Raw genomic sequence first — 15862 nt, forward strand, 5'->3', positions numbered from 1 at the left:
ACCCCAAATGATCCCGTATTAGTCGCAAAATGATCCCGGAATAGTCCCGAAAATATCCCAAAATAACCCCGACGGGATCCCGCAAACCACCCAGAAATGACCCCTGAAGGGTTACAGTTACAAAGAAACATATAGGTAAAGCTAATAAAAGCGTGTTAATAAAAACAATTGAAGAAGGGCGGATGGCGGTAGGAGGAGAGTACCACTGATCGTTTTTGCAAAATTGTTTAGATCTCGATCTGTATGAGCCAGATACCAAAAATTATTGATTTTGAGTTATAACAATTTATAGATGCACCAGAGCGGGAGAGGAGGGGGGGGGGGGGGGGGTGTATCACTGCTCACTTTGTAATGCCTCGACTTATTTCACCCATTGAGTTTGTAATATTGGTGAAGGTAAGTATACGTACAGTCATAATGTGTAAAAATTGTTAAAAAGTAATTATTCGAAGGGGTCATGGGACTCCCTCCCCACTTTCCATGTTCAAAAAAAATTTCGCCAGTAGACTATTATCTCTGTCCCAAATTTCATCAACATCCGTGTAGCCGTTCTGGCGTGATTAAATCGCAAAGACGAAAAACTACAATAATTAAATTATTATCTCTAAGCCGATGCTAAACAGTGATTTGTATGCACATCAATAATTCAATCATTATGTCTACACACATGTCCATACGAGCAGCGGAGAAGCAACGCACAAAGGCATGCATATATCTTATCTATGGTGCTCACGAGAGAGGGCAATAATTTGTGCAAGTATTACTCACTGAGAAGCTATAAACGTAGTTGTGGCTGGTGATTTTGTAGCTGATAACTAACTAGAAAGTTCTGAAATGGAAAAGCCTATAAGTATGCAACGAGGAAATCAGACAGTATAAAAAGGTGACAGTAGCGGCGCGAGAGTCAGTTTCGTTTTAACTATCAATCAGTTTTTGATTAAGCACGCAATCTGTCGGGCAATAGTAGAGTTTCATTTAAGATATCAGTCAGTTTGGTTATTAAGCAAGCTAGTTGCAAAGTATAAGTGTTATTGTGAAGTACTTTAATAAAGGTCATTTTTCCATTATTCAATATTGGAGTTATTTATTCAAGAGTTTAGCGATACGAACGTTAGCAGAAGATTGCAAATAAGAATATTTGCAAGAAAATTCGTTACAATTGGTGTCAGAAGAGCAATTGTTGAATAAATTCCGAAGATTTGGAATACAACTTGGACATGGCAAAGTTGAGTGAATTGACGATCCAGCAACTGCAGGAGGAGTTGGAAGTCCGTGGATTGGCTACTTTTGGCGATAAATCCCAGCTACAAAAACGACTAAGTGTAGCTATGGTATTTGAAGGAATCTTCAATGCTGAGGAGTATGTCTTTCATTATGATAGCGACAAAACAACAACAAAAGTGGAAGAAAAAAACGAAACACCGCAGACAGTGACGAACACAATATCTGTACAAACATCGAAAATGGCATCTCAGCTGGAGTCACAGGAGGCACGCATTTCAGAAATGGCGTCGCAAATGTCATCTCAATTGGAAGAACAAAAGACATATATGTTATCTCAACTGGAAGCGGCACGTATATCTGGAATGTTGACAAAAATTTCGGAACAGGTATCATCGCAGCTCTTTGCGAAACTGGAAGAGCAGGATGCAAAAATTTTACAACTCGAGGACAAAATTGATGCCGAGATAGAAGCGTTGAAAAGTCTTATGCAACAGGCGCAACTAAATCGCCCAGCTGTTCCAGCGAGCAATCCGAAGGTAAAAACTCCATCTTTTGACGGCTCTGTTCCTTTCGAGGTATTCAAGCTCCAATTTGAGAAGACGTCAGCACTGAACAACTCGAATGCTGAAGATAAACTGGCTGCTCTATTCGTAGCATTGAAGGGGCCAGCAGCCGAAATCCTACAGACGATTCCCGAAGGAGAGCGGATCAATTATGAAACATTGATGGCCGCTGTCGAGAGACGTTATGGAAGCGAGCATAGAAAACAGATATACCAAATTGAGTTGCAAAACCGCTACCAAAAAGCAAATGAGACATTACAGGAGTTTGCTTCGGATGTTGAAAGGTTTTCTCATTTGGCAAATGCGGACGCACCCGTGGAGTACACCGAGAGGGTAAAAATCCAGAGTTTTATAAATGGCATACGGGACGTTGAAACGAAACGAGCGACATATGCAAACCCAAAACCCACATTTGCAGAAACGGTACCCCATGCACTGACTCAGGAGCTCAATCAACAAGCCAAGGTATCGGAAATGATATGAATAATGAAGGCCTGAAGAGTAAGTACTAACTCCCATGTTAGTGTTTAGTTAGCAGCTTGCATTCACATCATGAGTTATATTTATCTACGTGTATGTAAGAGTATGTCTAGTAAATCACTTACTAAGTTCACTACGAAACTGTCAACTAGTGAAGCGTTCGCCATACACCTAACTAACCATTCTTGCATAAGAGCTTAGATTGCATTAGGATTATATGACCAATGACTATATACACATATGTATGTGCGTATATACATATATAAGCAAACTCAGATATATGTATGTAGCTATGTGAATCTTCCACCATAAACGAAAAGCTATGGCATATCTTCCGACGTAGTACCTGCCCCGCTCATAAAAACTACTTTCATATGCTTGATGATGATAGTTGACACTTCAAAATTTTGTTTGTGTGGTTGTGAGTAATTGTTCTTGCTCTTGTTATTGTAGGACTGTAGTAGTTTTGCAATGATTACAGTGTTGCCATCACATTTTGTTGAATGGTGATTATGTTGACATTGCACTAATATCATCTACATACACACCCATACATATATTTATTAGGGCGGGGAAAAAACGCAGTTTGTTTTTCTTGCATATGCTACAGAATATCATGTTTCTGAGCACCTCGGGGTTGAGGGAAGGCTTTTTACATTTTATAAAACAACATACGATTTATATAATGCGAACTTGTTAATACAAAGCTCATCGCGTGGAAGTGGAAAGGCCAGATTGGGTAGACACAATTTTGTAAGCACTGAAGAGGTTACAACAGAAAAATACCGGAGTTATGAAGAGTTTCAAGTGCGGTAACCCAAGTCACATTGCACGTCATTGCAGCGCCGGTCCTGGTAGTTCCAACTTGGGTGGCCGTAAACGCAAAACGGGAGGAGATGAGCAACAGCGTGCCAGATGTAAAAATCGGGAGCTAGCTCCAGCTGTTGAATGTCCTGTGATATATATCTCGCAAATTGGAAGAAAATCGAGTAGTCTTAACGTCAGAGGAAATGTGGATGGTGAAATGTACTAAAATAAAAGATGTTTCGCTTTCAAAGTTCCAACATTAAATCTTGTTTTATTAAATAAATTCTTGTATTTTATAGTAATTTGCTTAACCTATACATTCATAAATATCTTAATACTAATAACTAAAAATAAGTACATAGGAAATGGGTTATGCATACATGTACGTTTGTATACAGTTTTTGTATACATGTAGTTTTGTATGCATAACTCCATACATGTAGTTTTGTACATTTAGCAGCGTCAGCAGATCAATTTGAGTGTCTTAATATTTTCCCACCAAGGGTTGTATGTTTGTATGTATAGTTTATGAGCTGTGAATGGATATGGGTCTCATATTCGGCATTCCATTGATGTTGGCTAGCCGTCTGGGTTAGTTCAATAATTTATGTTGGAAAATATTGTAATATGATTATTACTAAAATATATTTGGAGTTTGTTATGCGTAATGCCGTGAATAAGTTACAGTGAGTGTGACGTATAATGATACAATACAGTGGGTGTGACGTATAATGCTACAATGGCAAAGAACGTGTACTGACTGTCGATACGGGCGCATCTCATTCCGTGATCCGATCTGATTTGGTCAACAGGAGATTAAAACCATTACCTGAAGCAAGATTGCGTACGATTACTGGCGAGTAAAACCAAGTTCAGGGAGAAGTGGTATGTGTAGTATTAATTGGAAAGTTCATGGTTCTAAACAAATTCCTTGTGGCGGAGATTGTTGATGAAGTCATATTGGGAGTGGACTTCTTCGTAGACCATGACATCAGGATCGATATGCGGAGAAAAATTATGCGCTATAAGAACCAGGATATACCACTTAACTTTAGCTTGGAGAAAGGGTTCAGCAGTAATTGGGTACTGGTGGAGAAGGCTCGACAAAGACCACGAAATTCAAAGGTAAAGGTTGATGGAACAAATGGGCCAAACAAATCAAAACCGAAGGTACCTGTGAGAGAAACCCAAGCATTGAAAAGCCCAAACGGACGTACCAAAACGAAGGAGAGAATTTCGCAGAAAGAATGCAAGGGTGGTTTCAAGCCAGGGCACACTACTGTTGTGAAGCGTCGGAACGATACTGATTACGCAAAGCAAATCCATCTAGCGCAAGCTCTACAAAGTAGTTCATTGGCCAAACAACAGAATGTGAAGGAACGGCCCAGGGTAATGAGTAGCAAGATGAAACACTGGCATGACAAGAACTTTAATTCGGAAGGTTTCTTGGCGGGAGATTTGGTACTGTTATACAACCCTCTCTGGTGGAAAGGTGTTCCATCCAAATTTCGGTGCAGTTGGAAAGGCCCGTACAAAGTTGTGAAGAAGATCAGTGACACCATCTACCGCATACAAACCATTGGGAAACCACGAAGTAGGAGAGCGGTACATTTGGAGATGCTTGCGGCGTTTAGATGGAGAGCTTTGTTTGATCGGGACGATCAGACTTAGGTGGAGGGCAGTGTTACGAATATTAGCAAAACTAAGGGTATTGCAATCTCTAAGCCGATGCTAAACAGTGATTTGTATGCACATCAATAATTCAATCATTATCTCTACATACATGTCCATACGAGCAGCGGAGAAGCAACGCACAAACGCATGCATATATCTTATCTAAGGTGCTCACGAGAGAGGGCAATAATTTGTGCAAGTATTACTCGCTGAGAAGCTATAAACGTAGTTGTGACTGGTGATTTTGTAGCTGATAACTAACTAGTAAGTTCTGGAATGGTCAGGCCTATAAGTATGCAACGAGGAAATCAGACAGTATAAAAAGGTGACAGTAGCGGCGCGAGAGTCAGTTTCGTTTTAACTATCAATAAGTTTTTGATTAAGCACGCAATCTGTCGGGCAATAGTAGAGTTTCATTTAAGCTATCAGTCAGTTTGGTTATTAAGCAAGCTAGTTGCAAAGTATAAGTGTTATTTTGAAGTACTTTAATAAAGGCCATTTTTCCATTATTCAATATTGGAGTTATTTATTCAACAGTTTAGCGATACGAACGTTAGAAGAAAATTGCAAATAAGAATATTTGCAAGAAAATTCGTTACAATATATATTAGATTAGATAATTAGATATATTAGATTAGATATTAGATATGATATACATTTTAATGCATCTTTGAACATTTTTTTGACTTTATTTTGTACTAAATTTGAAAAATTAAATTTCTGTTCTAGCTTCATATATTAAATGGCAGAAACTTAATATCCATGGATCCTAATGGATCATGTGATTCATTCGTGAAAGTGCAGTTATTTCCAACAAGTAGATTTCCGAACGTAAAAACTTACAAAACTGCGGTTCAACATAAAACTCGCTTTCCCTTATATGATGAACTTTTTCTTATGTAAGTATTGTATATCTATATATATAAAAATGAATCGTGATGAGTGTATCTTCAGATTGCTTAAAACTTGAAAACTGCTGAACCGACTTTTATAAGATCTTGTAGGTATATTATCTAGGTACCCGAATAGGCTATATGCCATATTTCATACCGCTGGGTGGCTAGGGTTTTCAGACCACCGGGTACCACTAGAATGTGTTTATACAATATGGATATCAAATGAAAGCTGTTGATGAGTGCTTTACTGCAGAACAATTTTCAAACCTCTGGATGACTAGGGTCTCGAGATATAGCCCAAAACGTGGACCCGGCTACCACTAGAATGTGTTTACACAATATGGATATCAAATGAAAGCTGTTGAGAAGGGCATTCGTAAAGAATATTTTTTATACCGCTGGGTGACTAGAAGTAACCAGAAGGTTCAAAACATTCTATCAAGCAATATTTCATGCCATTACTTTATGTGAGAAATATTTCTTTCCACGTGGCGAATCCCATGCTCGCGTATTACGCACAGTGTTGAATAGCAGCAACACTCGATTACAGATGTCGCCCGCTCATGCTATAATTTTCGTAGGAAGCATTTTATGACTAGGAGCAACTTTCGATTACCGAATTACAAATGTCGCCCGTCATAACGCTATTTATTACGAATCATAGGTGGCGTCACAGCAGTGGGTGAATTTTTGACCAACAGCAACATCCGATTACCGAATTACAGATGTCGCCCGATCATAATACCAGTACGAAAGAGAGTAGATTAATAACAAAATAAAAAAAAATAAAAATAAATGTAAGGCGCGATAATCTCCGAAGAGATCTAAGGCCGAGCTTCTCTTCCAATTTGCGTCGGGAGCATTGTAGAGTCGTTCATTCGCCACAAAGTAGGACAGCTGCGACAGGAATTCACCGTACGTTTTGCCCCCGCTTCGTTTTCACTATCTGGATTAAAAAAGTCATAAGCCTGGGCATTCGCGCAATTTTAGTGATGTAAATTGTATGGCGCCAGCGCCAAAGGTCGGTGCCAGCTCAATGGTAGCTCATTGACGCAATGACTCCAAGCGAATTTTTGACACTACTCAGTAGTGAGTGCGTAGTACATTTCACTTGCGCTATTGAGTGAAACGATTGTTGTGTGTCAGGCACGAGTTTGGTGTTATTGGCGCTACTGGCAATGATGAAACTGAGCTGGTACTTCAGCTTTTCAATCAGAGAAAGAATTGATGACCCATGTAAATTATTATGGCTTTGGCTATTATTGGCTGTGACTTTGAACCAAATAAATCCTGCGGACATAACAACCGGAGTCGTTTTTGAGTTTTATATTTTAGATTTAATGCACAATTAATATGGGTGTGTTTGAGCAACCAAATAACAACAGTAGTATTGCTAAAGTGCTGCTTAGTTGATGGAATGTCGCTAATTTCCTAGCGATGATCAATAGATTGTCAACATTTCGTGCAACGAACGCGCGAAATTGCCACATCTGCTCACATTTTCCAGGATTTTCCATTGTTGATTTAACTTAAGCTGTTATGCCATTATTTTTCAGCCAGCTTATTTTAAATAGTTAATTTTTCCAAAAGCAAAATAAATTACAGAAAAATTACAGAGTTAAACAGCCTTAAAAAATTAGCTATGTTGAGGCGGACAGCATAGCAAAAAGTATGGTGAATTCCTCGCGCAGCCGTCCAACAAATTCCACAAAATTTTACAAGTCTACAATGTACCATCTTATAATTTTTAAAATCTTTGGCACCATGTTAATTATTATGGCTTTGGCTATTATTGGCTGTGACTTTGAACCAAATAAATCCTGCGGAAATAACAACCGGAGTCATTTTTGAGTTTTATATTTTAGATTTAATGCACAATTAATATGGGTGTGTTTGAGCAGCCAAATAATAACAGTAGTATTGCTAAAGTGCTGCTTAGTTGATGGAATGTCGCTAATTTCCTAGCGATGATCAATAGATTGTCAACATTTCGTTCAAAGGACGTGCTCAAATTTTGCTGAGAACGTTATGCGCTGTCTTAAAAAGTAACACTGCTACAGCTCGAACACACCATATATCGATCAAACAAGAAACAAATAGACAAATTAGCTTTTTTTTTACAAATCGCTTGCCTGAGATTTTCAATTGTTGATTTAACTTAAGCTGTTATGCCAATATTTTTCAGCCAGCTTATTTTAAAATAGGTCATTTTTCCAAATGCAAAATAAATTACAGAGTTATACAGCCTTAAAAAATCAGGCGGATAGCATAGCAAAAGGTACGGCGAATTCCTCTTACAGCTGTCCTACAATTTTCACAAAGTTTTAGAACTCTACAATGCACCACCTTATATTTAAAGAGTCTTTGGCTGAGCTAAAATTCCATCGCCAAAATTATCTAAAAGAAAATCAAGTGCCCTGAAAAGTATGCAGCATTTAGTGCCATGTAGTCATAAGCGATAATATCAATTCACGAGCTATTTGCCAATTTACCTCGAACAAGGATGAACTCATCACAAACGTGTATCCAAATATTGGTGAAAACTATTTTAACCTAACTTTGTTTGAGTGAACGCGCAATTTTAACAGCCAAAAAAAGGTGATGTTAATTAGTTAAATTGGACGATCCAAAACCAAATTCCGGGAGAATTACAATCCTACAAGTCAATCGATCGAATTGATAATGAGGAGGGTATAGTAAATTATCCTAAAGAATTTTTAAATTCTTTAGATTAGCATGGAATCCCCCTTCATCATTTGCGTCTCAAAGTTGGATCTGTAGTTATTATGCTTCGTCATCTACATGCACCAAAACTGTGTAATGGAACAAGACTGATTTCAACCAAGCTTATGAGCAATTTGGTAATGGCAAAACTTTTAAAAACACCGTTCAAGGGAGAGGAATGCCTGGTTCCGAGAATGACCTTGACTTCAAATGATTTGCAGTTTCAGTTTAGGTGCATTCAGTTTCCAGTGAAACTTGCATATGCGATGACCATTAAAAGTCGCAAGGACAGTCGTTACAAGTCTGTGGCATATATTTAGAGATGCCATGCTTTTCACACGGGCAACTATATGTAGCGTGTTCCCGAGTTGGGAAACCATCAACACTTTTTATTTATGCTCCAGATCAGAAAACTAAAAATGTTGTGTATCGTGCAGCTTTGAATTGAGCACATTGATTACTCTGCCCTTTTTATAGGGTGCAATAAAATTAATAGAATTCAATGATACAATATTTAATTTAACTTTATTTTCTGAAACAAATACACTTAGCGTTGTGAATTTAATTCAAATCATAATTTTAATAAATCTATAACCTAAGTTATTAGCAATTACAAATTTCTAACCACAACTAGAAGTTCATTAATTCATTAAAACAATATATTTTGGGCAAAACGAAGTTTGCCGGGGTCAGCTAGTGTACCAATAAATAACACCGGGATTATACCCATGTACCTATATGTATTTCGGGGAGCTGATTTCGAATTTTTACAAGGACAAAAATTGCGGGTATGAAAATTAAAACAAACTTTTCCAATTAAATTAAAGGAAATTTTCAAAGTATTAAGATGTTTGAATAGGAGTTCGAATTAGCCTTTCTGATTTGAAATCCGATTTTGTAACAAGTCAACAAATGCATTGCATTTGCGTAACCACAAACATATACTTTTTTTATCCCTAACCGAAATGTATGCGTTGCGACAATGTAAAATACGTATACAAACGTCTATCCGAAATGTCACGCAGAACAAAAAAATTGGAAATCGAGTTAGCTTTTTGTGCACTGAATTAAATTTTGGTTCGCTCATACAATTTGTATGTGCATGGAACATTATAGACAGAAAACTGCCGCAATGTGTTTTTATTAGGTTAGTCTGTGAGAATGAAAATGGAAACAGGTTCTGCTTTTGGCTTCGCCTCACATCGGCTCAATACTAAAATGTAAGGTTTAAAACGCGCTGCAATCTTCACTTGGCATCCGACTTGAGTAATTTTTTTTATAAATGGAAGGTCTTAAAATTTATAACAGCATATGTTGGAGATTTTCCACTAAAAACATCACCAGTCAGGATTTACAAGAATGAATGTGCGATTCTGTGAACGTTTTATTTCAAACTCTTAACTCAACTTATACAAATGTCAAGACAAAAACAAAATAGGCAAAATACAAGTTGCCACATCATTGGCATTTATTATATGCATTGTTACATTAACAGGGTTGCTTAAAAAACTAGTGTATTGTCAATACCCCTCGTCAATGCGTATATTACTCATATATACTTAACAATTTGCCAAATTCATATGTTTCGTCTTTGACAAATTCTTGGTTAAAACATCGGCAATCATGCTATCTGTTGATGCATACTCTAATTTGATATCGGCTCTTTCAACAACCTCTCTTACAAAATGATATACTCACACTGACTATTTACACGTTGATTTAAATATTTTTGTGAATGGTTTTGCAGTTAATTGAAAAATAGTCATTCTAACTATGCTGCACTTTAAAATTGGTTTGACTATGAACGTAGTACATTTAACTATACAAATAGATAAACTTAATACGCGGTATTATTTAAATCAACTATGCTTCGTCGTAGAATCAAATATGTTTCATATTTGTTTCAAATATATTCTTTTATAATAATGGTTATAATTTTAGTCAAGTCTAACCGACAGCTTATTTGTTTCAAAGAACATTCATATTCAATCATAATATGCAGCATATTAAGAATGACTATTTTTCATAGTAGGGGGACTCATGTAACCGTATAAATGCCTTATAAAGTGTGTAAACGTAAAAATTTATCTAGTTTACGCACGAGCTGTCAAATTTTGTATGAAAAATCATTTACACAATTTGTATAAATTTACGCGCACATTTCATTGTGTAAACGCGGTAAACTCAAAGGAATGCAACCTTGCAGACATTACAGACGGCATTTTCATCAAAAATCTCCAACATCAGCAAGTAAAGGCGTTTTAGTTTTGTTTTTTCACTTAATCTTGGTATTTTTTAATTTGTATAACAATCAAAAAAATTTTTTTGGAAATAATACAGCTGAAAAACAATGAAGTTTATCAAGAGTATTACTAGGTGCGTTCATATAACCGAGTGTGTAAATGGATATAATTTTACACCTTATAAGTTTATATGCTATCATGAGTCCCCCAAGTTATTACAACTACGTGCATAGTAAAATTTACTATGCTTCATATTTAATTTTAATTGCACCCATATTTAAATCTACTATGCTCCGTATTTGGTTTTAATTACGTGCATTGTTAAATTTAATGTGGTGTATACTTACCAGAAATATTTCGTATTCCAAATAATAATTTTGAATTAGTTTTTATGTATATTTTATTCAAAAATAAATAAATTTGTACAATATTTCGTACAAAACTGCTGGTTAAAGCGATTTGTATTTTACATAACTTTTCCCATTATTCAATTGGTATAAATGTAAAGGGTAACTTGTAAAATAAACTATGTCAAAGATTTACGTTTCTGGATTTCTTTTACCGATTTCATATGCCTGCATGTGGTTATAGAAACATTCAACATTTATATTATTACATACAATGTATACAATTCCCTTATGACAAAATAAAAATTGTATCTTATACAACTTAAAAACTTCGCCTTTGTGTGCTATATAATAGTCCTTTTTATATAAAACTCCCTTATATTCTATTTTATCAGAAACTAGTAAGTTATCATATTCTATATTATATGATGAATTTATTTTTTTTAATACTTCCTATATTGTTCATTTGTATTTTTAAATTCGGTTTTTTGAAACGGCGGTGGGATACCTCCTTCGTATATAACTAAAAAGTTAGAATATTTTAGGGGCAATTTAATAGACAAAGAGCGACATGGATTTACTCTTGACATAATTGTACTTAAATACGATTTTGCTCCCTTATGTTTTGCTTCAAAACGCGTCACCCAAGCATATTTCAAAGGTCCGCATTTTGAAATTGCTGTAGGATAATGAACCATAAAGTGATGCTTAGGTTTTAAGGACGGTCCATATAATTTTACATACAATTTGTGGTGCAATTCTATTTTCTTTTCTAAAGATTTCAAATCTTGTACAGTAAATTTATTTTGAAATAATAAATCTATAATTTCCAAAAGTTTTGTTAGTAAAATCCAGTGTTCATTGCTTTCTGGCACCAAATCACCTATCATTAGTGGCACAAAGTTAGCAAAACAAAGCATTTCACTAGCGCTCATTTTTAGTTTACAACTTTTTAGTCTGTGCATATTAGGGCGGGTCGATTTAAAAATCGCTCATTGCTCTGCGAAAATCGTATTCTAGGGATCAAAATAAGAAACTTTGCCGAAGGAACCATACATCTAAAACGAATTATGATGCCCCCCCCCCTTAGGTCGAACTTTTGGGTAGGGGCAATTTCAATTCTACCTGCTGTGTCTTGTGGTGGCTTAAAAAAAACAACACAAGCAATTTTACGATCTGCAATTGTGTCACAGTGATACCTTCATTTTTTAAAACGGTTGAATAAAAAACCCACACAACTATGTTTACGGCATGCAAGTGCATCACAGTGATGCCTTGGTTTTAAAAGGGGGTTGTAAAAACGCTAATTTCTAATAATTTTTTAAAATTTCTTTTCTATTACTAAGTTAAATTCATTTTTTCTTTTACATATGTTCTGACTAAATAACGTGCATCAAGTCAAAATAAAAGTTTTGTGTTACATGGAAATTTGTTAGTTTGTTTAATATACAATTGGTTTTGAGGCCGGTTTCTAAAAAGTTTTCGGATTTTAAATCATTTTCATATGTAAATTTATTTCTCAAAAATTTTTTTATTTCAATAAAGTCTGTTTTCATTTCATTATTATTCCGTCGGCAAGATCGGCAAAACCGTTTAGATCTGAATGAACTTACAAAGCCAAGAAATGAATTTAACCCCAAATTGTCTCCTAAAACTAGTCCTGTTACGAAATAAACTTTTTTTATTCCGTTAGGCGTATCAATTTCAATGCCGTTTTCCAACTGCTTAAGCTCACGCAATATATGGTAAAATACCGTTTCATGATCATGAGATTTTAACAAGTTTGATGAAATAAATGCAAATGGAACAAGTAAGGAAGGTTAAGTTCGGGTGTAACCGAACATTACATACTTAGTTGAGAGCTATGGTGACAACATAAGGGAAAATAACCATGTAGGAAAATGAACCGAGGGAAACCCTGGAATGTGTTTGTATGACATGTGTATCAAATGAAAGGCATTAATGAGTATTTTATGAGGGAGTGGGCCATAGTTTTATAGGTGGACGCCATTTAGGGATATAGCCATAAAGGTGGATCAGGGTTGACTCTAGAATGCGTTTGTACGATATGGGTATCAAATTAAAGGTGTTAATGAGTATTTTAAAAGGGAGTAATCCTTAGTTCCATTGGTGGACGCCGTTTCGAGATATCGCCACAAAGGTGGAACAGGGGTGACCCTAGAATTTGTTTGTACAATATGGGCATCAAACGAATGGTGTTAATGAGTATTTTAAAAGGGTGTGGGCCTTAGATCTATAGGTGGATGCCGTTTCAAAATATCGCCATAAAGGTGGACCAGGGTTGACTCTAGAATGTGTTTGTACGATATGGGTATCAAATTAAAGGTATTAATGAGGGTTTTAAAAGGGAGTGGTGGTTGTTGTATAGGTGGTCGCCTTTTCAAGATATCGCCATAAAGGTGGACCAGGGGTGACTTTAGAATGCGTTTGTACGATATGGGTATCAAATGAAAGGTGTTAATGAGTATTTTAAAAGGGAGTAATCCTTAGTTCCATAGGTGGACGCCGTTTCGAAGTATCGCCATAAAGGTGGACCAGGGGTGACCCTAGAATTTGTTTGTTCAATATGGTTATCAAAAGAATGGTGTTAATAAGTATTTTAAAAGGGAGTAATCCTTAGTCCCATAGGAGGACGCCGTTTCGAGATATCGCCATAAAGGTGGACCAGGGGTGACCCTAGAATGTGTTTGTACGATATGGGTATCAAATTAAAGGTATTAATGAGGGTTTTAAAAGGGAGTGGTGGTTGTTGTATAGGTGGTCGAATTTTCGAAATATCGCCATAAAGGTAGACCAGGCGTGACTCTAGAATTTGTTTGTACAATATGGGTATCAAAAGAAAGGTGTTAATGAGTATTTTAAAAGGGAGTAATCCTTAGTTCCATAGGTGGACGCCGTTTCGAGATATCGCCATAAAGGTGGGCCAGGGGTGACTCTAGAATTCGTTTGTGGAATATGGGTATCAAACGAAAGGAGTTAATGAGTATTTTAAAAGGGAGTGGGCCTTAGTTCTATAGGTGGACGCCTTTTCGAGGTATCGCAATAAAGGTGGACCAGGGGTGACTCTAGACTTTGCTAGTACGATATGGTTATCAAATGAAAGGTGTTAATGAGTATTTTTAAAAGGGAGTGGGCCTTCGTTCTATAGGTGTTCGCCTTTTCGAGATATCGCCATAAAGGTGGACCAGGGGTGACTTTAGAATATGTCTGTACGATATGGGTATCAAATGAAAGGTGTTAATGAGTATTTTAAAAGGGAGTGGGCCTTAGTTCTATAGGTGGACGCCGTTTCGAAATATCGCCATAAAGGTGGAACAGGGGTGACTCTAGAATGTGTTTGTACGATATGTGTATCAAATTAAAGGTATTAAGGAGGGTTTTAAAAGGGAGTGGTGGTTGTTGTATAGGTGGTCGCATTTTCGAAATATCGCCATAAAGGTGGACCAGGGGTGACTCTAGAATTTGTTTGTACAATATGGGTATCAAAAGAAAGGTGTTAATGAGTATTTTAAAAGGGAGTAATCCTTAGTTCCATAGGTGGACGCCGTTTCGAGATATCGCCATAAAGGTGGGCCAGGGGTGACTCTAGAATTCGTTTGTGCAATATGTGTATCAAACGAAAGGAATTAATGAGTATTTTAAAAGGGAGTGGGCCTTAGTTCTATAGGTGGACGCCTTTTCGAGGTATCGCAATAAAGGTGGACCAGGGGTGATTCTAGACTTTGTTAGTACGATATGGGTATCAAATGAAAGGTGTTAATGAATATTTTTAAAAGGGAGTGGGCCTTCGTTCTATAGGTGTTCGCCTTTTCGAGATATCGCCATAAAGGTGAACCAGGGGTGACTTTAGAATATGTTTGTACGATATGGGTATCAAATGAAAGGTGTTAATGAGTATTTTAAAAGGGAGTGGGTCTTAGTTCTATAGGTGGACGCCGTTTCGAAATATCGCCATAAAGGTGGACCAGGTGTGACTCTACAATGTGTTTGTACGATATGGGTATCAAATTAAAGGTATTAATGAGGGTTTTAAAAGGGAGTGGTGGTTGTTGTATAGGTGGTCGCATTTTCGAAATTTCGCCATAAAGGTGGACCAGGGGTGACTCTGGAATTTGTTTGTACAATATGGGCATCAAAAGAAAGGTGTTAATGAGTATTTTAAATGGGAGTAATCCTTAGTTCCATAGGTGGACGCCGTTTCGAGATATCGCCATAAAGGTGGGCCAGGGGTGACTCTAGAATTCGTTTGTGCAATATGGGTATCAAACGAAAGGAGTTAATGAGTATTTTAAAAGGGAGTGGGCCTTAGTTCTATAGGTGGACGCCTTTTCGAGATATCGCCATAAAGGTGGACCACGGGTGACTCTAGAATGAGTTTGTACAATATGGGTATCAAATTAAAGGTATTAATGAGAGTTTTTAAAGGGAGTGGTGGTAGTTGTATATGTGAAGGCGTTTTCCAGATATCGACCAAAATGTGGACCAGGGTGACCCAGAACATCATCTGTTGGATACCGCTAATTTATTTATATATGTAATACCTGCCAAGATTTTAAGGTTTTTTTATTTCGCCCTGCAGAACTTTTTCATTTTCTTCTACTTAATATGGTAGGTTTCACAACAATTTTATAAAGTTTTTTCTAAAGTCATATTTCGCTTCAATAAAACAATCCAATTACCTTACCATGTTTCATCCCTTTTTTCGTATTTGGTATAGAATTATGGCATTTTTTTCATTTTTCGTAATTTTCGATATCGAAAATTGGGCGTGGTCATAGTCGGATTTGGTTCATTTTTCATACCAAGATAAAGTGAGTTCAAGTAAGCACGTGAACTAAGTTCATTAAAGATATGTCAATTTTTGCTCAAGTTATCGTGTCAAC

The 15862-nt window shown here is 36.6% G+C and overlaps 1 protein-coding gene across 6 annotated transcripts in view; it reads left to right on the forward strand.

The window, feature by feature from the left end:
* The window catches only part of stac (C2 and C2B_Munc13-like domain-containing protein staccato), a 2073982-nt gene that overhangs the window by 1648557 nt on the left and 409563 nt on the right, over positions 1-15862 (forward strand). For all 6 annotated transcript variants that reach the window (XR_010948689.1, XM_067759976.1, XM_067759977.1 and 3 more), the window contains one exon: positions 5478-5647. Coding sequence is in view for 5 of the 6 variants with exons in the window: in XM_067759976.1 (XP_067616077.1) it covers positions 5478-5647 (170 nt within the window). In the remaining variant the exon portion in view is untranslated. The remainder of the gene's footprint in view (positions 1-5477; positions 5648-15862) is intronic.

Source organism: Eurosta solidaginis, chromosome 1 (genome assembly GCF_040869045.1).
Source record: "Eurosta solidaginis isolate ZX-2024a chromosome 1, ASM4086904v1, whole genome shotgun sequence".
In the NCBI taxonomy this organism is placed as follows: Eukaryota; Metazoa; Arthropoda; class Insecta; order Diptera; family Tephritidae; genus Eurosta; species Eurosta solidaginis.